General features: G+C 41.3%; 1 protein-coding gene across 2 annotated transcripts in view; it reads right to left on the reverse strand.

Moving 5' to 3' along the window:
* Positions 1-292: 292 nt before the first annotated feature.
* The window catches only part of KIAA1324L (KIAA1324 like), a 95186-nt gene continuing 69934 nt past the window's right edge, over positions 293-25544 (reverse strand). For both annotated transcript variants that reach the window (XM_032105418.1, XM_032105419.1), the window contains 15 exons: positions 25144-25232; positions 21712-21892; positions 20837-20965; positions 19799-19889; positions 18765-18867; positions 17865-18002; positions 17324-17587; positions 16274-16447; positions 14610-14799; positions 11195-11291; positions 9974-10075; positions 7666-7792; positions 6714-6892; positions 5862-6027; positions 293-3206 (listed from right to left, as the gene is read on the reverse strand). In XM_032105418.1, coding sequence (XP_031961309.1) covers positions 3147-3206; positions 5862-6027; positions 6714-6892; positions 7666-7792; positions 9974-10075; positions 11195-11291; positions 14610-14799; positions 16274-16447; positions 17324-17587; positions 17865-18002; positions 18765-18867; positions 19799-19889; positions 20837-20965; positions 21712-21892; positions 25144-25232 — 2090 coding nt within the window. In that variant the 3' untranslated portion in view covers positions 293-3146. The remainder of the gene's footprint in view (positions 3207-5861; positions 6028-6713; positions 6893-7665; positions 7793-9973; positions 10076-11194; positions 11292-14609; positions 14800-16273; positions 16448-17323; positions 17588-17864; positions 18003-18764; positions 18868-19798; positions 19890-20836; positions 20966-21711; positions 21893-25143; positions 25233-25544) is intronic.

A 25544-nucleotide genomic window follows, 5' to 3' on the forward strand; every position in this document is an offset into this window, starting at 1 on the left:
CAGATGACAGATCATTGAAGCTACTCAGCAATTTCCCACTCTGGCTCTAAGACACGTAGTTTTCCCCAAACCTTAATCAATCATATTCTGTATTACAAACACCAACCAACATAATCAGAGCCAAGCTAGAACACATTTCTTGTGCATTTCCCCCCAAGCAAGCACTGTCAAATCTGAGACAATGACGTTCTGCTAATTTGCCAATAATTTATACAGACACCACTAAAATGTGCTTAATCCTCAAAGAGATTCAGTTGCTTGACTCCAGATTTCAAAGAAAAGCATGCAAATGTAGCAATAAAATGTATTCCGTTTAATCAAGTGAACACATAACAGACTGATTTACATTGTTTTATGGCATCAAATAAGTTTTCTGATGTGATTCCATGTGGAAGAAAAGGGGAAGGTTGCTGTTAAGTATATTTTGGCAGAGCATTAGAGGTCACAGACAGCTGATTTCTTAGTGAAATGTTAAAGGCTTCCAAAATTTGTCTCATGGGAAAATGGAAACTTCCCCTCTCTACTACATCTTTAATAGAAAGAAAAGAATAGCAGGAGTCAGCTCAAATATTTCAGTTTATACTTGCTTAAATTTTGGGAAATGCAGTTTTCTTATTTTAAGGTATATAAGGTCCACAGTATTTGTTTGCATCCCACTATGTTAGCACTGCACCAGATACGCCATTAGACTGCCTGGGAGAATGTTCAGTAACATCATGACAAACCATTTGGAAGCAGAGCTAAGAGTCATACAGCAAAGTCTGTCACAACTGTCAAAAAATTCCATTCCATTTTATTTGGAAAATATAATGGAAAGAGAGAGGAACCAAATGAAGCCTGTGTGGTATTAAGTCAAATTAAATATAGTTCATAAAAATTAAGGAATTTCTGCATTACAGAGATATGGGTCCAGTGATGAAAAAGGAAATAGTGTTGTGAAGAATGAACTGTAATTGTGGCTGAGAAAACATACAGAGAGAGAAGGGCAAAAACTAAAGGAGATGTAGACAGATGCAATTTGATGGCAGTGAAAAGCTCTACTCATGACTGAAGACCTGCAATGTTCAGGAAAGGCTGCAGTGCCACCAAACATCTCAAGTCCAAAATTTCAAATATATTTTTACTTTATTTTATGAATGTCCATCAGATATATATCTTTGATGCTACAACACACTAGTTGAATAAAAATCAACAACATAAAAACCCTCATCATAAAAGATCCAAGAAGTGAAATCCCAAAGCCATAACCATTTACTCTGTGAGCATATCATCTTTGACAACCATATATAAATGACATCATGGCAACAAATACAATGTACAATAATAAGTGTGCAATGGTACAAAATATACAAAAAGGAATGTGTATTTAATATACATTCAACATTACCCCATAAAAATCTTTGTTGGGAAAGTGAAGTGCCTTTTTAAGACCAACAGAAAATGTACAGCACTTCAGTTAAGATGCCTAAAGGATCTCCCATCAAAAGAGTAAAGCGTGTGTTCTTTCACTGGAACTATAAAATAACTGAGCTGAATTTTCCCTAATGAAAAAAAATCTAAACTTCATAAAATTTTTGTCCACATCTAGGGTATAATAAAATATTTAGAGTGCAGAAAATTCAGTTTAATTTAAATTTTACTTAAAAGTGGGCCCTCTTTTATTGATAGACCTAGCTCAGTCATATAAAATCAAAAATCTATATTCCTTATAGTAAAAAGACCATTTCTACCCATGTCACTTTTCTGGTTTTGATGCATTCCACAATTCACACAAATTTGCTGTAATGAAAATAGGAGTCTGACCAGAAGTCAATACATGAATTGTTGCTCATTTTCTCTGGCTCTATACATGTCTTGCATAATTTTACTCAAATATTTTTTGCCTAAATTTCAGATTCCTTTGAGCTCGACCTCAGTGGGAATTTCAGGAAATTATTACTGTGGATATTATGAAGATCACATGCTTATAATGTGGCTGATTTTATGGAAAAGTCCACCTAGCCTCCAGTTTCCAAGGCACTGCTTTGTGCCTTTCCTCCAGAGCTGGTACTTGCACTGACACAGAATGCATTTAGATGCTGTGCAAGTACATAACCCATGCTTACCTCTGCTGGACACCCATCCATCCATCCATCCATCCATCCTCCCTCCTTCCTTGCATGGGCCCAGGAATAAAGGAGGCTGAGTATTTCTAAGAAACCTCACAACTGACAAAGCTGATCCCTGATTCCCAAAAATGGAGATTTTTGCCGTACCTCCAGAGTTCAGGCTTTGCTGGTTCCCAGCCCTGTGAAAGATGACATATATGCCACCCAAGGGAGGACACTGAATCTGCCAAAGATGTCTCTTGAAAGGACAAGCCTCCACAGAGAGGGACAAGTGCAACTTGCACTGTAGGTACCACTTTACATCTCTTTATAGACTTTGAACCTGCTACTGCCTATAAACTCATGGGCCCAGACCTACAATTCACACAACAGCAGTTACCACATTTAAATTTAATAGCACTACGTTTTACCCCAGCCCTGATGGCCATGTCTTAGGCACCAGAATGGGTTCAATTTGCAGGTGCAACACTGTTCCCTCTTGCATTAGAGGTAAACCCAGACCATCCAAACCTTCAAACCATTAAAATCAGAAGTATTTTCCAAAGTTCAAAACTCACCTGAGGCTCATTCCGAGTACCATTCACAATTTTGAGTTCAAGAGAGACTCACAGTTATGCCAGTAAACAACAACACACAACCTTTGCAAGAGGCTGCAGGCCTCTCTGAAAATCATTTCTTAGCAATATGCATCGAAGGAGGCAGAAGGAAATGAAAGGTACCTATAAATCATATGGCATGCCTGAGTGATGCCCAGGTGAATGCAAAAAATTAATGTTATTTGCAGTATGTATATCTCTTCCTGAGTTGAATTTCATTCCCAGTATGGAATCCAAGCATCTGCTTTCTGTTTTTTGGCAAGGTACTCAATCACATGGTAAGGCAATCCAATTTTCTGTTTTGCTTCCTGTCTTCTTTCCTCCTAAATGGCCAAGCATTTCTCACCAAGATCACCACTACAATGTGTGTCAGAATATGTCTAAAATATGGTCCTGTAAAAATAGAAATTAGGTTTGTTTCTTTGAAGGCAGCATTAATTCTTCATATATTCTGGGATCTTGAAGATTTCAGCTGAACAGATTCAAAATTATCTTCCTTTTCCTGAAATGGAAAAGACAGGTTCCCATCAACTGGGTTTCCTCAAAATCTCTCCAGCAGTCAGCACAATCACTTCTTCTCTCAATATCCTTTGCCAAAAACTTCACTTTATTTTTACAACAGTAATTAAGGGCACAGTTTGACCCTTTAATATTTAACAACATTACTAATTCTGTAAAAATTTGCAAAACCAATAAAATTATGCTATAGCTATTGTTCATGGTACTTATTTTAGAGGGTACAGGGAAAGTCTGCATTTCATATTCATAGAACAGGACAGGTTGTCTGAGCTGGGGAATTGCAAGGTAATCATCTCTATGGTTATTATCACTTATTAATGTGTTTCCTACAATATATAAAGTGCTTGAAGCATAGTCTGTGAGTGTGAACACCACAGCCTTGCTCCTGGATTCAAATCTCAACACCTCTTCTGGGGCACCCACAGGACAAAAAGAGTCTACAGATCATCTGTCATCTTGCAAATCAGGGCTAGAGGGTTGAGTTTTCTCTCTGTTTCCATTTGCTGGGTGACAGCCTAGGCCATCTGGCCAGCAGGCATCAGAGTGAGCAAGAATTGTGGACATACACATCCAAATAGTTTAGAAACTATCTTAAACTACTTTCATAATCTGATTTCTAAAGCCACCCCATACAGATCAGGACTGCCTGGTGCAGATGTGAGAAAGAAGGGGAGAAATTGTCCTTTGCTAGTCTAGTGCAGAGTATGTGCTCTGAAGAACCTGGTACTGTCGTGCTGGAGACAACAGACACAACTAGAACAGCCTCCAATCTGAAACAGGTTTGTAATTATTTGACTTCTATCTTCTCATTAAAAATAACTCATCCCTTTCTATATTACAGGCCTAGCTCTCAATCCCTTGGGTTCTTAAACCCACTAATATCTTTGTGACATGCTGGAGAAACGCCATTGCCTGAAGCTTGAACATACAGTTAGGATGCTGCAGATTTTTCTTTTTCTCTCATTCTACATATCTCCTTTTTCTCCCTTGTTCTCCTCCATATATTTTTTCTACATTTGACATGCATATGTAGCAGGACATGACCCTCTTCATCTTTTGCATAAATGAGAAGTGATGTCTATAACATTTGTTTTTGATAAATATGTAACAAATTTGAGTTATCTGCAGGGATACAGGACACAGAGCTACGTAAGCTAATGAGGTACTGGAAGCTGAGTTTGCCAGCTATTGTTATCTAGCAGTAAAAAAAGAACAAGCTTAGAAATATCTGACAGGCTTGTTGAAAAAGGAGAGAACACTCAGGAAGATTGCTACAGTGGATACAGGAACATTAAAAATCTCCAAGTAGGCATTCAAGTTGTCTGAATACTGAAGTACTAGAGCTTGCTTCTATTTTTGCAACATCACCAGAAAATTTGATGTGATTTGATTTTATTTACATTTTCAATATTCTCAATATTGAATTAAGAATTAATATTGAATTTCTGCCCCTTTCCACAAGGATCAATATTGATTTTGCAGGACAAATAGTCAGGCAGGGGTCAAGGGAAAGTTCTGCACATTATCTGTGCAATGGTAACTTCTCCTAGGAGGGATATCTGGGGAGCAGGTAGAGTGTGGCAAGAGGACACCAGTCTAATAAATAAAGTAAAATAATAAAGAGAAGAGAATACTAAGGGAAAAGAAAGGCAGCACACAAGTATTAATTACACTGCACTCAATCACAGAAAGAAAAAAAAGGCATATAAGGAAAAAATCTCAAAATTCAGCATTCTGAGATATTATTTGGACAACAAGTTAGAGTACAATATTTTAAAATAAATTTTTGTTACGATCTTTTAAGAGACCTTCCTAGGAAGGTTCCTCCTTTTAAGAAACTTTCTAAGAAACTCACTTCAACAAAACTGTTTGAAAGGGAAAATGTTATTCACCTGTATCCTGATCATAACAGATGCCCCCACTGCAATCCCTTAAAGACAACACTACCCTTCCCATAGTGCAAACTTCAAGGCACTTGGAACAAAGACCGAAGTGCTTTTGGGATCTACCATGATGGCCCTCTGTGTCTCCTCTCAGAAATGTTCAAAGGACACCAAAGACTTTGGTGCTGTCAATTTAGACATGCAACAATCCACATCACATGTACTGCAGAAAAAAATGCTTTTCTGGTGTTGCTTCCCACTGAAATGGAGGAGGCTGCTGTACTGGACAACAGGCTGAAGCTGATGCTTCCTCTTCAGCTGAATCCTACTCAAAATTATGGTTCTCAAGTCAGCCATGAAGCCAGCCCAGGTGAGCTGCAAGCAGCTGGCTGTTGCCTGTGTTGCCAGTGTTAATTTTTTGTATGTCTAATAGCTTGGTTTGCCTCAGCAATGGAGGTGCCTGTGAGGATTCTGAGCAGAGAGATTTTCTCTGCCATTAGCTGGTTTTTCCTGGTGTCACCCATGTAATAAAAAATGCTGCTGAAATCTCTTTGTGGAGGAAGGAGCATTTACCCAAAACTCTACAACATTTTTTAATTTTATCCAGTCTGTGGATTTCAGCAGATCACTATGGACTGGATGAGGTGTGCGTGGGAGGCTGCACTGCTGTGAAATTAGCATCAAAGACTCATCACATCAGTAATAAATAAAGGTAATAATTATTTTTAGCGTTAATATTGGTAATTACTACTCACCTTTGTTGCCAAGGACTTGAGCTTTCCCAGCAGTGACTGCTTATTTGAATATACTATTTCTTCTTCATTATCTTCTCCTTCCATTATAGCACAGCTGTCAGCAGCTGGCAGTTCACACTCTTTTGAGTTCGTTGTCATCACTAATTTGGAATATTTATACTCCAGCCTGAAGATACAAAGACATACAGGAATGGATTTTTTCTCAAACGCCCCATACTCAGGGTTTTTGTAATTTAGATTATCTGCAGTCCTCCCACATAGTTACTTCTGAGGTATTTAGCAGAAATTAGATACTTTTCAATCATTAAAAATATGTAACCAAAATAACATTAACAATACACTGAGCTCTTACTCTCCAGTTAGTCCTCTATTCTTATAAAAGAACCATGTTTTCCCAAAAGACCACAAGTAGGTTGAGAGGGATCCTGCATGAAGAAGTGCTGTCTGGGGCAACAACCAAAATAGAACTGAGCAATATGGTCAAGAATCTAATTTTTTACCAAGGTGAAAGGGACTAATTAGACTGAAGAGACTCTTCTGGTCTTCAGAGCTTGAGAAAGCCGTGTTGCTTCAGAACCTAAACTCAACTTCAAACTCTCAAGGGTTAAAAAGACAGTTGCTATTGGGAAATTATGCCATTATAAATTACTGTGGATTTTCTATACTTTCCTCACCAGGATTTTTTATAGCCACTGTTGACAGAAGAAACATCACCTTGGTGTATGAATGGGTTGATCCTACAGGGTACTTCTCATCAACAGTGTCATAAAGTCAGATCCAGGAGAAGTCTTTCTGTTCACTCCATCAAGCTTTTAGCTAACTTTTATATATAATACAATTTGCAGTACTTACTTCTGGTTCTTCTTCCAAAAATAGCAAGTCAAGGCTATGAGCAGAACGGCTGTGAAAGCACCAACACCAGCTCCAACTTTAAGCCAAAAATCCACTGTTTCACAAGTGCTGGTCCTTTTTTCTGGCAAGGGAACTCCTTTGATGCAATGCTTTGGCTCATTCCATACATACAAGGTTTCCTTTCAAACAGAAAACACCAAAAAGTGAGCTGCTTGTAGGAAAAGAGAGAACTGTTTAGACTTAAGAGAAAACAAGCTGTTCTGAGGTAGAAAGATCAGATAACTTTTCAATGAAAGCAAACCAAAACACACCCGTCAGGTTTTCAGACTCTAGGTGAAGTCATATTGTCTAATCAGTCATCCCCTTGCTCATGCCTGCAGGTTCAGGCATGGCAAAAGGATTTCCTCTTTCATATAGCTCTCCACATGGCTCAATATGGATTGGACAGCTATTGGGAGTGAGTTGTGCCTGCACAGGAGCTCTTGATCAACAGGACAGTTTGACCCTGTGGAAGGACTTCCTAATATTTGACTAGAGAAGGTAGAAGCAAAAACATCACAAGCAAGTAGATGAATTTATGAACTGAAATTTGGAAACCTTTCCAGGCCTGCCCCTGATGTTTATGGCTATTAAAGAAACAAAGTCCTTTGGGCACTCCATCCTTCAGAAATAACTGGCCCGCATGTATGAATACATTGAGAGTTCTCATCCTTACTCACACAGTTGGTCAGCACAAGCCAGCTCTCCTCCAGGAACCACACTACCATTGGCACAAACATTCCTGAGTCTCGACACAGCTCCTCCCTCGGCCTGCATCCAAGCCAGCTCAGAGCCTGGGCTGAGATCTTCCAACCCTACCTGTACTTACGTATCAATTTGCACACCAAATTTCAACAAAAGTCCAAGTTATACCCAAATGAGCCCACTTGACTCGGAGACATGGGTTGTGTACCTGAAATCCTTTTTTGCAGGCTCCCTCAATCTCATGGTAGTCTTGCTCTGTGCAGAGAGGACAAGCTTCTGCACTTTCCCATACAAAGTAGAAAGTGCATCCATCGCAGGTGCCCGCGGGGCAGGAGCTATGAGGAGAGCAGAGCTCAGTTATCAGTTATGAAAGAAACACTCTGGGGTTTGCATCCTCACCCACATTCTGCTGCTGAAGATTGGGAGTGGGAAGTAGGAGAAACGGGTAAACATCCATCAAGTCAGCAGATGGAAGAATCTGGGGGAAGAATTTTTCCCAGTTTGTAAAATGCTTTCTCAAGTGAAAACAGGTGTTGAGCTATCAAAGCTCTAAAATAAGAATTCAGTTCGTGGCAGGGGGAGGGGAGGGCTTACACCAGTGTTTCACCAGTATACACCTCCATCACTTTTCCCCTGCACACGGTGGCTGTTCCAGGTGAATGCTGCTATCTGGTTCCTGTAGTTGTTCTAATGATGTCTGGGTGATTTAGTCCATATGGAATGGACTTGTCCTGTCATGGTTAATTACTAGAAGGATGTTCACCAGTTAATGAAGAGATAACAGCTTCTCTTACTCTAAGAAAAACTAATGGCCTATTTTGTATTCCGCCTGCAGAAGAAAGTTGTACTGGCAGTGGCAGGACAGTCACGTAGCTTTTGTTACTGACAATCACATCAGGTCTAACAGCAGCAATGGCCAAAAGTCCATGCAAGAAGTTTGGTCATGCAAATATGAAATATATTCATGCAGAAAAATGCATTTAAAGTTGTGTTGTTCCATATCATTTTGAAACCTGATATCCTGATCTGAAGCACTAAAATCCCCAGCTCTAAAAAGCCCATTCTGGCTTATCTAGATTTGAATTTCTGAATTCAAATTGTGAATTACAGAGCATTTTTCCAGCCTACATGGCAAGAGCACTGACAGACCTTTCTCCTCAGCTGCTTTCATCTTATACTGTAGCTTCATGTGATACTAAACAACATGCCTGGAGGATCAAGGAGCTACATTATTTGACATATATCTGATACCTCACTGCGTGAAAACAGCTGACTGCTGAGCTAATCAAAGGGGGATAGGAAAGGAGAAGTCAACATGAACTGAGATAAGGTACATGTGTCAGCTGTGTGCCATTTCTGCCCATGCTCACACTTTTAAAAGCAAGGTAGGTTGTTCGTCTCACTACTGATGCTTTATGACAGTTCACATCGTGTTTATCCTATGGTACTGGAAGAACAACTGGAGAATTTTCACACCACAGCTGACAGACAGTGGATTATTGCCCAGCATAATTTGTAGTGTGATAGGCCCCTCAAAAACTGGGGTAAGCATCTCCAAAGGTGTTCAAGTATCAATCAATCAATCCACTTCACCTGTGAAGTAGACTCTACTTTGCCTTCATTCAGGCAAGCACAGTTCATGTGTCCTGAGAGGGACAGGGATCAAAGCATCCCACACTTCTCGCACTGTTAACTTTTGGGAAGAGGACTTTTGGGAGAGCTTTTGGGAAGGAGGATGAGTAAAAGGGCAATTAGCAGATTTATACTAACATCCAGATGGACTAAAATGGGCCTTGATAACCAAAGAGGAGGATTATCAGTGTTGAAGGGAACTTCTGAAGAATCACAGTGTGTTGCTAAAAAGTAATAGAATTGATTCTTTTACTTTTTTTTTCCTTCATAATTTTTCAGTTATGCTTATGCTTGAAGTTATGTTTATGCAGGCATAAACAGGATTTTGGAAGAAAGAAGCTTTTTAAAGTCCCTCAAATCAGGCTGAAGGGAAAAAAAGTCAGCCAAATTGAACACAAGTGGTACAAGGTGGCCAGGATACAGTGATGAAACACATAAATAAATATATCCCAAACATAAAATAGACAGACAGGGCTCTCATAAGCATTGCAATAGCAGATTTCAAAGTCCCCAAAAAAATAATTTTCCCTAGCCACTGCTGTAGATCAAGAAAGAAAAACTACCTCTCAAAGCCTCAACTAGGCAGTTCTAATCAGGAGGCCAGTGATTAAAATAAGGAACTGAAATAAAGGAGAAGTGAAGACAAGAAAACATCACTGCATTTTCTTTTGCCTTTAAACTCAGAACAACCTGCCACACAGCCTAAACACAGTCAGTTGGTCTGCTGGAAGGTGATGGACACCTAGGAGAAACAAGTGACTGATGAGGGAGAGAGCACTCCTCATTTTTATTATATTACAATATAAAATTACTAATGAGTTTTGTAAAGATCACCTGAGGAGCAAAGACTTTTTGGCACTACTAGGACACAAAGACTGAAATACCTGGGCACAGAAAGCTCTCCTTGGTCTGGTTTGTTGGGGTTGCATCTCATTGTCACAACAGTGGCGCGGCCATTTTCACAGGAGGTTGTCACTGTTGAAGACCTAATGTCAAACAAGAGGAGAAAAGTAACACATTTCCACTACATTAAATGGATATTGCTCTTTCATAGGTCTGTAAACATTCATGCAGCTGCAATATTAATGAAATACCCTTTACCACAGCGCTTTTGACTTTGCCAGTTGACAAGAAAAAAAAAGAGCAACAGAATCAGGGTAGGCCTCACCAATTTATTTAAATCTCAAAGTGCTCTGAGATGCCACTTTGGGAACTGCTCTGGTTTTCTAGCTAGTTTGAAATCTGCTGAGTCAAGGACTAAACTTTCCCACAAAACAGAACAGAACAATTAAAAAGGAGAATCACAGGTGCTGTGGTTGGTGTGTTACTCTGCTGGAGAGGTTATGATGGCTCACTCCTGGCCTTGCAACCTGAGAACCAAACTTTCCTGAAATAGCACAGGGCAAAGGGGGTTAAAAAAATCTTACTCCAGCATGATAGACATTGTAAGCCAAGTTCATAGCATGCTCAAAGTCGGGTCACTGGTGTGGGGTTCAGTTTGCAGAATCAGATACATAATTCAAGTATTCACATAAGCATAAAGTGCTGTTATACAAAGTCCTATATTCAAATAAGTCTCAGCTTAGAAACACAGCTGACATGAAGACCAGCATGTAGACATTTGAACTGAGCTGATCTTTGAGCTACTTCCTACCCAAACTGAGGCATTCTTTTTGCAGAGAAGAGTGAAGAATAGGAAAAGCATACTAGTAACTGCATGTCAAAACAATTACTGTTAATCTTGATTAGTTTTTTTTTGTAGCATCAAAGTAAACACAAATGAAAGTGAAAGAAAATACGCAACCAGAAGTGGACATTTCAAAGACATATATGAGAAAATATGGAAAGTAACAGGACACTGAAAGTGGCATCTGGATGAATCAAAGCTCTGGTATCACTTCCTACAGATCAAGCATAATTTAGATTTGAGTAAAGAGTGCTTGCTGATTTTATAAGATGATCTTCAACATGTCAATCAATATCAGGCAGATACTGATTAAAGTGATAAATATTAAAGGTGAGTTAAAGCTTCCCCCTCACAGCTTTGCTTTCCTTTAAACAAATGAAGACATTAGACATAGCAATAAGCAGCATTTTTTACCTACTTGTAAAAGAAATGCACATCCGGAATTTTGCTTGGAGAGGGAGGAAACATATCTGCCTTGATGCTGATATTTTCCAGCATTGTTTCAACAGTAGCTCCTAAAATGTGAGAAAGAAAAAAAAGAAGGAGCAAACTATGAATGGATTTTTGAGGGTTTTACGTGTAGTATTTCCTCAGTCTGAAAGGTGTGGATCTCACTTAATAGCATTACTATACATTACACACACTTTTTTCTAACTTAACTTTGCAGATATATATGTTCCTCATACAGTCTGATTTCCTCATGTAGATATAGCAAAATGAAAAATTTAATAAAACACTGGTGTAAATATTTATTACTCTTTTACTTTAATTTAAAGCAATCGTTGGATATTAAAGAAACATAAAATAATTAAGGCTGGAAAAGGACTCCTGAAGAGATCTGATGCAACCACTCAGAGAATATGCCTCGAATGTATAACACTCACACCTCAAAATCATGTAATGACAATTTGCAGTACTGTGGGAAATGAAATAACAAGACTCAGAAGGATTATGGAATCATAGGCAAGCCTTGATGGCAAAATTTGGAACAAATGATAGCCTGGTGTGTGAACTACATGGATTTTGGGCAAAAGCTGAAAAGGAGGAAAATTCTATAAACCAAAGTTCTTAGAGATCCTTTCAACCCCATGAACCAAAGAAGACAGAAAATATTGGTGTTCCACTGCAACATTTCAGAAGAGGGAGTTGTACAAATGGCGCTGCATCCTTCTAGGGAGTTAAAAATTTCTAGAACAACAAGAAAAAGTGGTAGTGGTCAGAAACTGGTAGAAAGACTAAAGAAAAGAAGTTTTGCACTTGTTCTTGAAACAGTCCATAGAATCACAGATTCACAAAATGGTTTGGGTTGGAAGCGACCTTAAAGGTCATCTTGTTCCAACCCCCCTGCCATGGGCAGGGACACCTTTCCCTAGACCAGGTTGCTCAAAACCCTATCCAACCTGTTCTTGAACATTTCCAGGGATGGGGCAGCCACAGCTTCTCTGGGCAACCTGTGCCAGTGTCTCACCACCCTCACAGGGAAGAATTTCTTCCTAATATCTAATCTAAACCTACTGTCTTTCAGTTTGAAGTCATTCCCCCTTGTTCTGTCACTACACATCCTTGTAAAAAATCCCTCTCCGGCTCTCTTGTAGCCCCTTTAGGTACTGGAAGATGCTCTAAAATCTCCTTGAAACCTTCGCTTCTTCAGGCTGAACAACCCCACCTCTCTCAGCCTGTCTCCATAGGAAGAGTGATCAGCCCTCTGACCATGTTTTGGCCTCCTCTGGACTCACTCCAGCAGGTCCACATCCTTCTTATGTTAGGAAAGGCAAACTTCAACTATTTTAAAATTTAGCAATTGAGATAAAGAAAGGCAACAGAAGAGCTTGGTATCTTTTCTTTGTATTAGGAAAAAACAGGACTATCTCCTTGCTTTCCAAGTCAATGACTGGCCTCATTCCTTCAGTGGCAGGAGACAATACTGGCATCTACTTGGAATGAATGTTTGTGAACTAGCAAACCCATACCGAAGAGTGACCTTTAACAGAGCTTTTGATGACAGTGAATTGTCAAAAGACTCATGGAGAGGGGATATGGTGACCCAAATTACAATGCGGCTCTCACAATGAGTCAAAAAAATGGTAATGCAAAATGGGTTTCAGTTCATGGACAGATACACAATGAGTGAAAGGCAACAAGAATTTATGGAGAACCTCTCTTGTTGAACAAATTTGATCTCATTCCTTGAGTGCTGATGAACTTGGTTGCTAAAGAAAGTTATGTAAATTTATCAAGTATTTCACTAATTACCACATGAGATTCTAATTAAAAAGTTAGCAGTGTACTATCAATTAAGCTCACACTCTGCATTAAAAACTATTTAGCTAAGTCATTATAAAATTATCTGGCCATGGGATGTCTCCAGGCTTGTCTGGGCATCGATACTGAACTGTGAAAATGCAAGATTAACATCAGGGATCTGCAAGTAACTGTATAATCCATGCTGGTAAAGTGTGTAGATGAGACAAAGATTAAGAGGATTAAAAACAAAATACAGAGCAACTTGGTTGCTTGGTTCACTTGGGAAGATGGTCCCAAACAAACTAAATATATGACAAGTACAGCAAGAAATGAAGGCCAGTCTTAAGAAAGAGAGATTTTCCCTTGGAAACTGTAACTTTGAAAAAACATCCAGAGTGGACATCAGATCCAAGAAGCCATCATGAAATCCCATGAGTTTTGAAAAAGAAAGATGCAGGGATTCCAAATACAAAAGTGATTTTTATTGCCATTATAGAAAATTAAATACTGGAATACTATTTCATTCTATGCTTTAAGTATAAAAAGTTACAGAAACTGTAGAAAGAGCCACAAAAATTATTCAGATGCTCAAGATAAATACATGATAGCAAGACAATTAGAAGAACTTGGTCTGCTTAGTTTGTCAGAAGGGTGTGACAATTCCAGTACACAAAATATTTCTTCAAGAAGGAAAATGTAGCTGTGATATGGAGAAAGAATAACAAAAAGCAAGAGCTGAAAACTGAAGTCAGGGAAGTTGAAATAGGAAACAAGTCTGCTTTAAAAATGAACACAGAGACAGTGTTTGACCAGCGAAAAAAAATACCAGTGACCGTGGCAAAACTTTTATTTCTGGCAGTCTTAAAAGTCCAGGTTGAATGTTCTTCCAAAGATGTGCTTTTGTCAAACATGAGTTTCTGGGCTCAGTGCCAGGGGAAAGTACAAGCACTCAGTGCCTGTAATGGATAGGTGAGCAGACCAAATGACTTCATTGTCTAATCCGGCCTCAGATTCCGGGAACTTGTGAGCTGGACCAATGTAAGACTTAATGATGTGCACAGCCACGTGCTCCCATAAGCCTCCTGATTCCTCGCCTAATTAAGTCCCCACATCCGTTTCTTCTTGTGAAATTGCCCAAGTGGGATCTTGGCATGGGCAGAAACACTTGGATGAATGTGAGTATCACAGTCATTGGTCTTGCCCTGAGTGAGGTGGGTACAGAACATAAAAAAACCCCAGTGCTTTTTAATTACACTCTCCAGATTTTTGTGCTGAAATGCTAGGCACAGTGGGACCCACCAGACCAAGCACAAGGAAGAGTGAGTAACACAGAAACAGAAAACTAAAAATGGGCACAGCCCTTACTCTTCTCCTCCAGCCATCAGCTGAACTGAAACATCAGCAAAACACAGTGGCATCTGTGCAGAGCTGCTTTACAGCTCAGAAACCATCTGAGACTGATCCTGGGCTGCCCCTTCACTCTTCCCTCAAAGTAATGCAGCTGCTGAGCCAAGAAGGATTTACTCTGAAGCCCTAATATACGTGAGAATACATCCACAACCACAACAAGCAAAAGACAAACCATGTACCTAAGAACCTGTCAGCAAGGCTGTTGGACTGCAGAGCCAGGGCTGTTCGGAAACCCTTGCTGTCTGATGGGATGATGGTGGACTGACACACAAAAGCTCCCACAAAATTGGAAAAATCTTCCGATTCTGCAACCATGTCCTTCAGAGTAACATCTGTGATATTGTCAGTGCAAATTGCCATCTTCTTCCCCTGTGGACAATCAGGAAAAAAGGAAGAAGCCGTTGGTTGTTGGTAAGACATGAAAAAGTTTGGGAAGGGAGAGATTGCAAACTTCCTGATTGCAAACTGGATGAGATTCATTCCTTTACCTTATGACAAGTTGATGTCTCTATGTGTCTGTCATAAGAGGGACAAACCACAACAACAAACTGTGCCATCATCAAAGCTCCAATCAAAGCCTTGTACAGACTCAAATACAATGTCACCTCTGGCAGGTGTCTGATCAGAAATCTGTGCTGTGGAGCACTCCTCTTTGTTTATCTTGACAGCACAGTGTTTACTTGCAGAGTATAGTAAAATGGCTTGCAAAGGAAAACCCTACTTCCCTTGCCTTTAAATAATATACTGTAGAATACCTGTTTATTTGGGATTTAATCCAGATAAAATATTTTCAAAGCACAAATACATGAAATCCCTAAATAGATATATAGCCTTCAAGACTGCTTTAATGTCACATGTCAAGATCAGTGCTAGAATCAGAGCAACAGGAATGAAAGACAAATTACCAGACTCAGCTTTCCTAACAAAATATCAAGGACTCACCACCTAATCATATGGTTAGTTGTACTGTAGTACCTTTGTAGTAGGTTTGGAAAAGTGAAGACCAGACCCACAGAGGAGAGAGCATATCTGTACATTTGTGGATCTAGCTGTCAGCAGCTCTATCCCAGGTGGTAATTAAACACACACTGAAGCCTAAAAGTATGCAAAATGCTGTAAAGAAATGTGACTACTCATTTGTCTCAACTCATGCAAATCTTTTGTTACATGGGAGAAAGACTTCAGAACTTTACAGGGCTGAGCATTATTGTTAACTACACACATTGGCTTTCATGGGACACTGCCAAACACCGGTACTGCTCTGAAAGGTCAATTTATGTGTGTGACAACATGCTCTGTTTCAGTCCAAGCCCCAGACAGAGAAATCTTGACTCTGTGGCAGAGCCGCAGACTAAACAAATTTTTCTAACACTGTCCAAGGCTGCAAAGTCAGCACCTGGGCATCTTGGCCACTGGCAGACAGCAGGGTGACCAGGGGCTCTGCATACGTCTCCAGTGAAGCCATGACGGACACATATGGAAAGAAGTTGCCAGCTGAAAGACTCAGACTCTTCACTTGAGCTCCTTGGTGACAGCACACAAAGGTCAGGGTTCTGATGCAAGTGACTCAAAGGCACAAGAACTAAGAAAAGGGATGTGACAGGAATTTTCTTCTGAGCATTATTTATGGCCTAAACCACTGTCATCTCTGCTCTGGAAAATCACTTGGCTGCTCAAAAGTCCTCTTGCACTGCAAAGCGAGATCCAAAGAGAAGTGCTTATACAGTATTGGTGACAACTCAGCTAAAACAGAGTCCCTGTCCTGCCTCAGTATGACCCCAGAGCATCAACACAGGCAACAAATTGGCTCATCCTCCCAACCCTCAATGCCAGCTGAGCTCACCTCATTCCCACACAGGCTGATGTTAAAGAAGTGGAAGAACTTGGTCCCTCGGGAAGTGAAGCTGGGTCCACTCATCAATGAGCCCACCTGGCTGAGGCTGCTAAAATTGTAATTCAGGCTCTGGTTATCCTTGACATAGGACACCAGGCAGTCACTGAAGCATGCAGAGTGGTCCTGCAAAGCAGAGGCATCCATTAAAGAGCAGTTACAGAACAGCAGAAAAACATTCACCTAGGAGTTAAAGCACGGGTGCAGACAGGACTGCGTTCCTTGTTAAGGATGAAGGGGAACTCTCTCTTATTCCCATAACTGATCTTTCCCTTGGGAGAATTCCGGTTTCAGTCCCTTGCAATCATGTATCAGGACTGCAATGTTCCCTAAGCCTGGTCTTCCTGTCGTCTGCTGCATTAGCCAAGAGAATGCAATTTCTTGCTTTGTTTTGTTCTGGGTGCTTTTAGGATCCCAATGTTCCAGCTTAAAGCCCAGTAAACAGACCAAAACATGGCCTTGCTTACATTTGCATTTTGTAAAGGAAACACAAGAAACAGCTCAAGAAACAAGGGCAGGATATGAACTCAGTTGAAGACAGGCAGAATATGAACAAACTGGAGCTGTTCTTCCAGTACCTGTGCAGCTCCTTGAACATGATAAATGTTTACCTACGCTTACAGTTTCATGAAGGGGAAACTTGTTACACGTTTCTAGAGGCCCAGAAACATCATCCAGCTGAGGAAGTCCCTGAGTTTAAAAGAGCAGGCATCTGGGATAGTTTTGGTGGAAGTAACGTATATGCTTGCCCTGTTTGTACACTGCCCACAGTACATCTTCTTGAAATGAACCTTTTTTTGAGCTGATATTGTCACTTTTATATTATTATTTACAAACAGAAACTAGACTAGTGACATTGGAAGAGTGGGCTCATTGGTTATAACTATACTCCAGTGCTCACAAGGCACATGCCTGTAGGAAAGCACTTAAAGCAGCCCTTTGAGAGCTTCTAGCCCAATAAACACTGTCTGCCCATCGCCCAGAAACACTCAGGTTCGGTACCTTGGTGCTCTTGCTGCCAGGCCCACATGGGATGCAGGCCTCACTGCCATACACCTGGTGGATGGACAGGAAGGTGTTGGCCGGACACTCCTTGCACTGGCTGGTCTCTTTCTCAATGTAGTGTCCTGGCGGGCAGGGCACGCAGGACGAGCCAGACTGCTCGGAGCCCAGGGCACAGGCCCGGCAAGAAGAGGCGACTCCATCCACTGCGTTGGTCACCGTGATGGAGTAGATCTTGGCCATGTCATTGATGAACTGTCTGCTCTGGAACGAGAGCCAAGGAAACCACCCCGGGGTCATCACACCATGGCACTGAGACACTACCCTCATCTCTGTGCACCAGTTCAGGGATCAACTTATCCATGGCTCTGTCCTTCCTCATGGATTGTTTATCCACAGCTGCCTCCCAGAGGCTGCTTTGTGGTGAGAGCCACACACCCCTTTTGAGAAACCTGTGAGCTTCAACAGAGGGCAGGAGTTCTGGCAGTGAGTGTCCAAAGAATGTTGTGTTGTAAAGCCCCATACACAAAGAAGTACTTACATCTTGGCCCTCGTTTATTCTCTGAAAGGCCCAGGTGAATGTGAAGGAAGCATTTTTGGAGATGATGTGAGTGTAGGATTGTTTTTCTTTACTTCTTTCCCATGATTCCACCACATTGGTATTTTTTCGATTAACATCCTACAAAATGGGCATAATTTTTACAAAAAAAAAAGGAAGAACAAAAGTATGGTCATACTACACTAAGCACTAGTGTTTAATGATATAGAAATTAGTATATTAAAAGGACTCCACAATTTCATTTAACACTTAATAAAGCAAACGTACTTGTTTTGCACAACTGACAAATTTTCAGACTCTTCTAAATTTTCACTCAATTCTCTTTAAATTAAGAGTTGGTTCCTTTACACAGCCACTAAATACAAAAAAGAACCAGCTTCCCCTTCCAATGGAAGGGGCAAGGGATCTGCAGATCCAGTTGCCTTCCTCAACTGATGGACTTTCAAACAAACATTGGTCTGGTGCCCTACTGATCCTCCAGGTCATTGGCAGGATCAGGTTCAAATTTCCAAATTGTCCTCTTCCTATCCCTCTGTCCCACATCTCGACTTGTCTCTCCATTACTCCATGCTAACTCAACAGCACAAGAGACACTGATAATTTCATCAGTCAGTTTAACAGGGGGAAAATTGGCTCCTTAGTGCCCAATGATTTCTTTTAGAATAAATAGATAACCAGGAATGGTTCACGACTCACATGATGGAGGAATTTTACTAGGTCATTCATTAAATCCTTCCTGCAAGGACACTGCAGATACTAAACTAATGCCGTGCTTAATCATAATAAACCAAGTGCAACTAATCACACCTATGCAGAGGTATTAAAGTGACATGTGGAATAGCAGGCAGAGTCCTCAGTCATGGAGAAAGAGGTCTCACTTACTGCCATGAAGTACAGCACACAATCTGCTGAACAGATGGTCTCAAAAATAAAAGTAATCCGTCCGAGTTCTGACCCAGTTGCTCCTGTCACTGATGTCGGAGGTCTGTTTAACAGAGAAGGAACAAAACATTTACACGGCGCTCTCCAGACAGGCAGCAGTCAATCCTTCAAATTCCCTTTTGTATGGTGAAGCCATCAAAGTCCTGTCACAGAAAACCTGTCCTTGCAGAACGGCAGGTGCCTCTGCACTCAGTATTGGGTGCAGCAGGGTCATTTTTTAAGCATCTTAAGTTCTTTATGGTACAGTTCCCTCCTTATAATGAACACCCAAATTTGACCATATTGGTAGGGAACCTTATTATTAAAATGCATTACATACCTCAAGTGATTTACACCAATGTAATTGCACCTACCTCAGCTGGAATACAGCGAAGGGAGGATGAGGTTCATCTTCCACACCTGATCTATCTCAATATTCAGCACCTGGTGTGAGCTAGGAGTCTAAGCTCATTCTTTCGACAAAGACACAAGCAACTCAAGCAGGTATTTAATCCTGTCTGAGGGCTCAGGAGTGGTGGGATTCCCATTATTCTGCAGTGTCTGCATCTCCCTGCTGGCTCCAAGGGAAGCACAGACTGTGCAGGCTGCCTGGAGCCAAAGGGCAAAGTAACTTGGGTTTCACTAAAATACTTTTAGGGCAGGCACCAGTTTCCACCCCACAGCAGGTTTAGCTGGTTACTGTGGAATAATTTAGAAACAGAGGGATAGGAACATCTTTCCTCAGTTTCCAGACAGTCAACTGGCTGTATCTTGGACTGAAGCAAACACTGCTAAAAACCAAAGTCTTACACACTTGCCTGCCTCAATGGACAAACTGGGGACACAGGAATAAAATTTAAGTTTCCCCTTGTCTCTTATTTATTACATTATTCCACTTCAGAAAGGAAGACTCACATCATCCCTGGGATAGTGTGAAATAGGTATAAGGGACTGAAATAAATGCAAAATAGATGAAAAAATATCTCATTCCTTACTTAAATCCTGGGATGTGCAAGTTCAAGATAAGATAATCATTGTCAGAGCCTCCTGCACCACTCTGGATGTGATCACCAGCCACCTCCCAACCTTTACAGGACAGAAAAAGAAAGAAAAATTCAATAAATGGGGGGCAAAAGAAATCTATGTTACCATAATTTTTTGAAAATTCAGTATTTCATTGTATTTTAAAGATGCCTGATATAAATTACAGAGCAATATCATAATGCTTCCATTATGAAGAATTTTAGCAATTGTATGAACTGCTGATTTTACAGGCACTTGTCACCTTTGAAATCAGCAAAGCAATTGAAATTCCCTGACCTGTGCTGTGCAGCTCAAGGGGGATGATCCATCTGATATCTTTCAGCCTTAAAACAGATGAATCAGTGAATCTGCGTGTTAAATGTTAAGCACATACTTCAGTTCCCCTCTGCTCAACACACATAATTCAGAGCTTGAGTTACATCAGTCTGACAGGGTGGATCAGACTGAGGAAAATCTGTCAGAGAGGGCTGGAGACATCCCAAACAGGATCATTTTCACCAGTGAGCTGTGACTGCTCTCTGCTGCAATTTTAGCACATGTGCAGACAGAAAGCTTTGAGTGCTAAATGAATAAAATCACAGACTGTAATTAAGTTTCCTAAAAGAATTATGTGTGACCTCGCTGGGCACAGTTATCACAAAACAGAAAATGAGATAAACTATGGAGAAGACAAAACAGTGCTTTTTTTCAATGGGGATATGAACGCATCTAAAGATGCATTAAAGCCAGTGGTGGGATTGGTCTTTGCTGAGGGAACTCCATACAGGCTGCAGCTCCTGCCCTCTTCTGGTGTACAACAGATTTTTTATTTCTTTCTGATACTGTGACATTGCTTCCCACAAGCAATTTCAAGCCTGGTGCAACTAAAGGAAAGGGAGGAAACTGTGTTTTGAGTCATATAGCCAAGAGCACACTCATTTTGATGGGTGCTTCATTACAACAGGGATCCATGCAGGAGACAGGCAAACAACACAGGGAGTTTGGCTCACCATTCATCCCATCACACTTCGAGTTGCCAACATTAAAGCAAGATGTCTTCATGTTTCTTGGCAGGATGTTCCACCACTTGTACTCAAACCCAAGAGCTGGTTCAGTCCCAGCAGGGCAGGCTTTGCACTCTAAGGGTGAGAGGGCAGAAAAGGGTATCACACAGCCAAAACACATCTCAAACAGTGTTTTAAAGAACTTAGATACTGTTTTTTTCCTCTCTGAAGCAAGTAATAAGCAAAGAAAATAGTTTATTTCTTTGTAGTTAAACAGTCAAAGACTTATCAGGACCAGGAGAGTGGAAATGAGACCAGGATTTTATAAATTGTAGATTGTAACCTCGTGGTAACTAATCTGCAACTGGTCCCCCAAGTCACACTTAATTTTAATAGATTCAGCTGAAGGTTTGATAAACAAGAGTTCCCACAAAATGCTGTAGGGGACCATTGGGTCAATGTATCTCAGAATCAACAAGCCAGAGTTTAGGCTAGACAATGTTGGCAGGATGTTCATCTGACTGGGCTTAAAATGAGGTTTCCACAGCAAAGAACTTAGCATGGACAGGAGAATGGCTGAGAAGGAATTTCTGACTGTCAAAGTTCTGATTCCCTTCTCAGAATCCCTTAAAATAACTCTCAGGATGTTTATATCAGCCAAGAAATGCATCCAGAACACAGCAGGTCAACTTAGAGCAACAATCCCTGATAAGAAAGGACTTAGGAGAGAAACCAGATATCCACATCCTGCTCTCCAATGTTATTTAACAAGTACTTAACACAGAATGAACACTGGCTTATGATGATCTGTCACTAAACTAAGTCACATGCAAGCAGATGACAGCTTTTGGAGGGACATGAATTTTTTTGCAGATTCCTACCCTGTGTCCCATCCGAAAATGTGCCTGGTGGGCAGGGAGTACAGGAAGATGAGGCATTGTTGTAAAAGCCAGGATTGCAGGGTGGACAGTCCTGCCTCTCTCCAGAAGGAGGCAGGGTCAATGCATCGGGGAGATCCTCTCTGCAGATCTTGGGTTCAATCCACTTGTACATGATCTGAGTCTGGAAGGAAGAGACACTGAGTTCACACAGTGTACTATGAAGTTTTAGGACTAGATGCATCAAGGAAGGTCCCCTTTGTAAACTAAATTAGGGTATTCCCATCATTTGTGACCAAAAACAGACCTTGCACATCCAGGACAGTAAAGGGGAGGGAGGGTAAGGGTCACAGAAGTGATTAGGTTCATAGGAGATTCCACAATATCAGACTTTAAGAACAAAATAAAAATGTGAAGCTTAAAACAATTACTACTGTTCATTCCTATTTAATTAGTAAATTTCCCCATGCAAATGATTCTGAGGAACATCAGATAAATAATTCTAACTGGATATGCAACTTCTGCATTTTAACCACAGTAACACAAAATATAATTTCTGTCTTACAAAAGCCCTTTATTGGGAAGGCATCTCTTAGCAGAGAGCACCACACATTCTGCATTTTTAATTCATACTGGCTTGTTCTTTGAAAAGTCCCCAATTTCTCTCCTGCCATTTTTCACCTATTGAGAAAATGCCAAAACCATGAAGAAGCTCTCCCAAAACCCCTCCAATCCTTCTTCATCACATTAGAAGCAGTTTATGAACACTAACATGAGTCAGTCCATGGTGTTACCCTATACAACAGTATCACTTCATCATCATCACCCCCCTTTGAGGACACAAGTTTCTGTCTTCAGGAGAAGGATTAGGTGAGATGCATCACCCACGAAGTTGTATTTCAAATTTCATCTGATTTTGGGTCTGTCTCTGAAAGGGTTTTATATCTCAAGATGAAACTTAGCTGAGTTCCACAGCTGAAAAGCCCAACTGGCAAGAGTTTAACCTGTCCACAGCTCCCACTCTGGGTACTTCCACCCTTTGGTCCCAGTAATCAGGGATCTTGAGGCCAGAGGCTCAGGTAAGGGAGATTTCACTTCATGAATTTGATACAGAGCCCCTGTCACCCTGGGCACTGAGCTGCTTGCACTGAGGGTTAGCCCTCTGGTAACACAGCACACTTGAAGAAGTATTGATCCTCCTTGAAACTGTTTCAAAAAATAAGCTGGAAGAAGTTCAGGCTCAGGCCCTGGCTCCTGGGAGCTCCAATTAAGCTGAGGCTCTCACTCTTCATCCCTGCCTGCATTTTGTTGCAGCCATGCCTGTGCCAGGTCATGTTCCCAGGCTGACCCACATCCTGACTGACCCATGGACACAGTGTTCCAGCTTGACACTGGCCGTGCCTCATCTCCACGGACTCGTCTGGCCACCTTGGTTGAATCTGGTCACTGGCACTGGGTCTGCTTTGCCTGCTTTGTTCAAGCAGACTACTCCTGCTGCCAGAGTGGCACAAATTCCTATGGATCAGGACCTGTTCCTGCCCTTGCTGCTCCTGAACACTTAAGAGATTATCTGAAATATTGCTCCAGAAATCCTTCAGCAGCATCAGGGTGCACAGCATTTAAAATAAAAAGGCTCAGGAACTGGCAAAGCACCAGTGTGGTTGCCCAGAGCCCAGACACACTACACACCACAGGAAACCTACTGCATCTGAGCAGGGAGAAGAGGGTCAGAGAGTGCCTGTGGCCATGTGGTGAGGGGTTCTGAAGCTGGGGCTGAAGCGCTCAGCCTGGGATTTTAAAGCAGCAGGCAGATGAAAAGTCAAGAGTCAAGTGCTTAAATATCCTGAGGCCGCTTCTACACATGGAGTGGGACAGCAGAAGGGAGACAACAATCTATTGTTCAGTGAAAACCTGGCTTATTTTAGCATGGATCAATAGGCTGGTCTTTTACAGCCACTGTTCTCCTGAAGATGGCCTGCAGAGTCAGGCCCTCTCATTGAGCTGCATCACGTGGAGAGATGCCTGGGGAGTACAGCAAACTTGGACCGATTTTCAGAGATGCAGAGCAGTGAAACCAATCCTGAAAACTCAGCCAATGTGTGCCTGTGACACCTGCTGCTGTCATTGCAACTGGACAATGAAGGGTGTCTGCAGAAAAACCCACTTTGCATTCCAATGATGTCCACCAGTGAAGGGGAAGGCCAGTGAGGCGGCAGAAAAAGGGTCAATAACAGGAATCTATCCAATGCCAGGGAGACTTAGACCACACAGAGAAGTGACAGAACAATCTGCAGGAGGCTGCAATTAAAGCTGTACCTGGGGGTGCAGCCATGAACACTGCTGCTAATTTCTTGAGTCATTAGAGACAGTTAACAGAGCAGAAATCAGTGAGTCAAGACCAGGTTGCAGAGCCTGCCAGCTCTGGGGCTAAACTCACTGATGCTTCGTTATCAAAGCATAAGAGCTCTCAGCTGCATTTTGAAACTGGCTGATCAGGAGACTTCAAAATACTCCATCTTGCCACAAAATATTAGGCCAGAAACACACAGGTGTTAGGGAATTTGACTGACTGCAATCACATCTGAGAGATGGGATCTAAGAGAGATGGGAAAGAAACAAAACAGGCCTGACCACGTGTCCACACCTCTGTGGGTTTCCTATAGCAGTAAACAGAAGTTTCCTCTCCAAATTCCTCCAAAAATCCCACTTGACTGCTGAGACAAAGCCCGGCTGCTCCACCAGCAGGTCCCTCTGTGAGAGACTAAGTGGATCTAAGGTCTTTGGGTGAAACAGTGTCCTGAGAGTCCAGGTTATTTGAGGTATCCCGTGGGACAAACACATTACCAGCAGCTAAGCTGCTGCACATGAACACTCCAGGCTATGTATATACCATTGTTTTACCACACCACAGGCTCTTCTTTGATGCCAAAACTAATGGACATGACACACATCATACCTATGCAGCCAAACACTCTTCTATCTGAAACAGGAATGGTCCTATCCAATGTTCCTGTGCCATGGTATCACCTGAATTATGCCTGGGCATTGCTGGGACAGTTATCACAAGCCCAGAGTATGCCAGGAAAGATTATTAACAACTAAAGAGCTGGGTTTATCCTGGGACAGTACTTCACCCTGTGCTCCAACCAGCATGGAAGTATGAAAGTAGCACCAGTGACCTCATCAGACCCATCACAAGTGCAAGGAACTTATCATCTCACCACAACACATCTCTTAGGCAGACCCATATCTGGCAGATTCTTACAGAGGGATAAAGGCTGTGGAGACGGCAGGCAAAGCACAAGCCCAAAGCCTCAGAGAGATGCAATGCTGGAAGCAAAACTGGGAAAGTAATTGGGAAAGGGATTCCTAAAAAAAACTACCTTGTTTTCAAATGCAGAGATAGCGGTAAGGTCAATCATGCCTTCTACTTACTTTTCCCTCCTTGTCACATGGGGTATGGATCTGGAAAAAGTCTTTGCTTGTGCATGGAGGTCGCTCTATACACACACTAGATCCCTCATCTAAAAGAAAAGGTGAGAAACAGGATATTAAACTACCACATGGTCCCTGGAAACAAACATAACAAGCTTAAAATTTGTAGGTTAAAAAGAGTCAGCAGAAAAATACAAAAGGAGAATGAAAAAAATCAAATTCTTAATGAAGTCTGCATGAACCTTCCCCTGAACTGAAACGGGAGAATACCATAATTTTAAAAAATTAAATTAAATTAAATTCAAATTTCCATAGCAAGGAAAATACCAGCTATGCTCATACTGTCACACTGACTTTATTGATTCAAAATACCCAAGGGAGAATTACTAGGAAGAATTTTT

This window comes from Corvus moneduloides, chromosome 4 (genome assembly GCF_009650955.1).
Source record: "Corvus moneduloides isolate bCorMon1 chromosome 4, bCorMon1.pri, whole genome shotgun sequence".
NCBI lineage: Eukaryota > Metazoa > Chordata > Aves > Passeriformes > Corvidae > Corvus > Corvus moneduloides.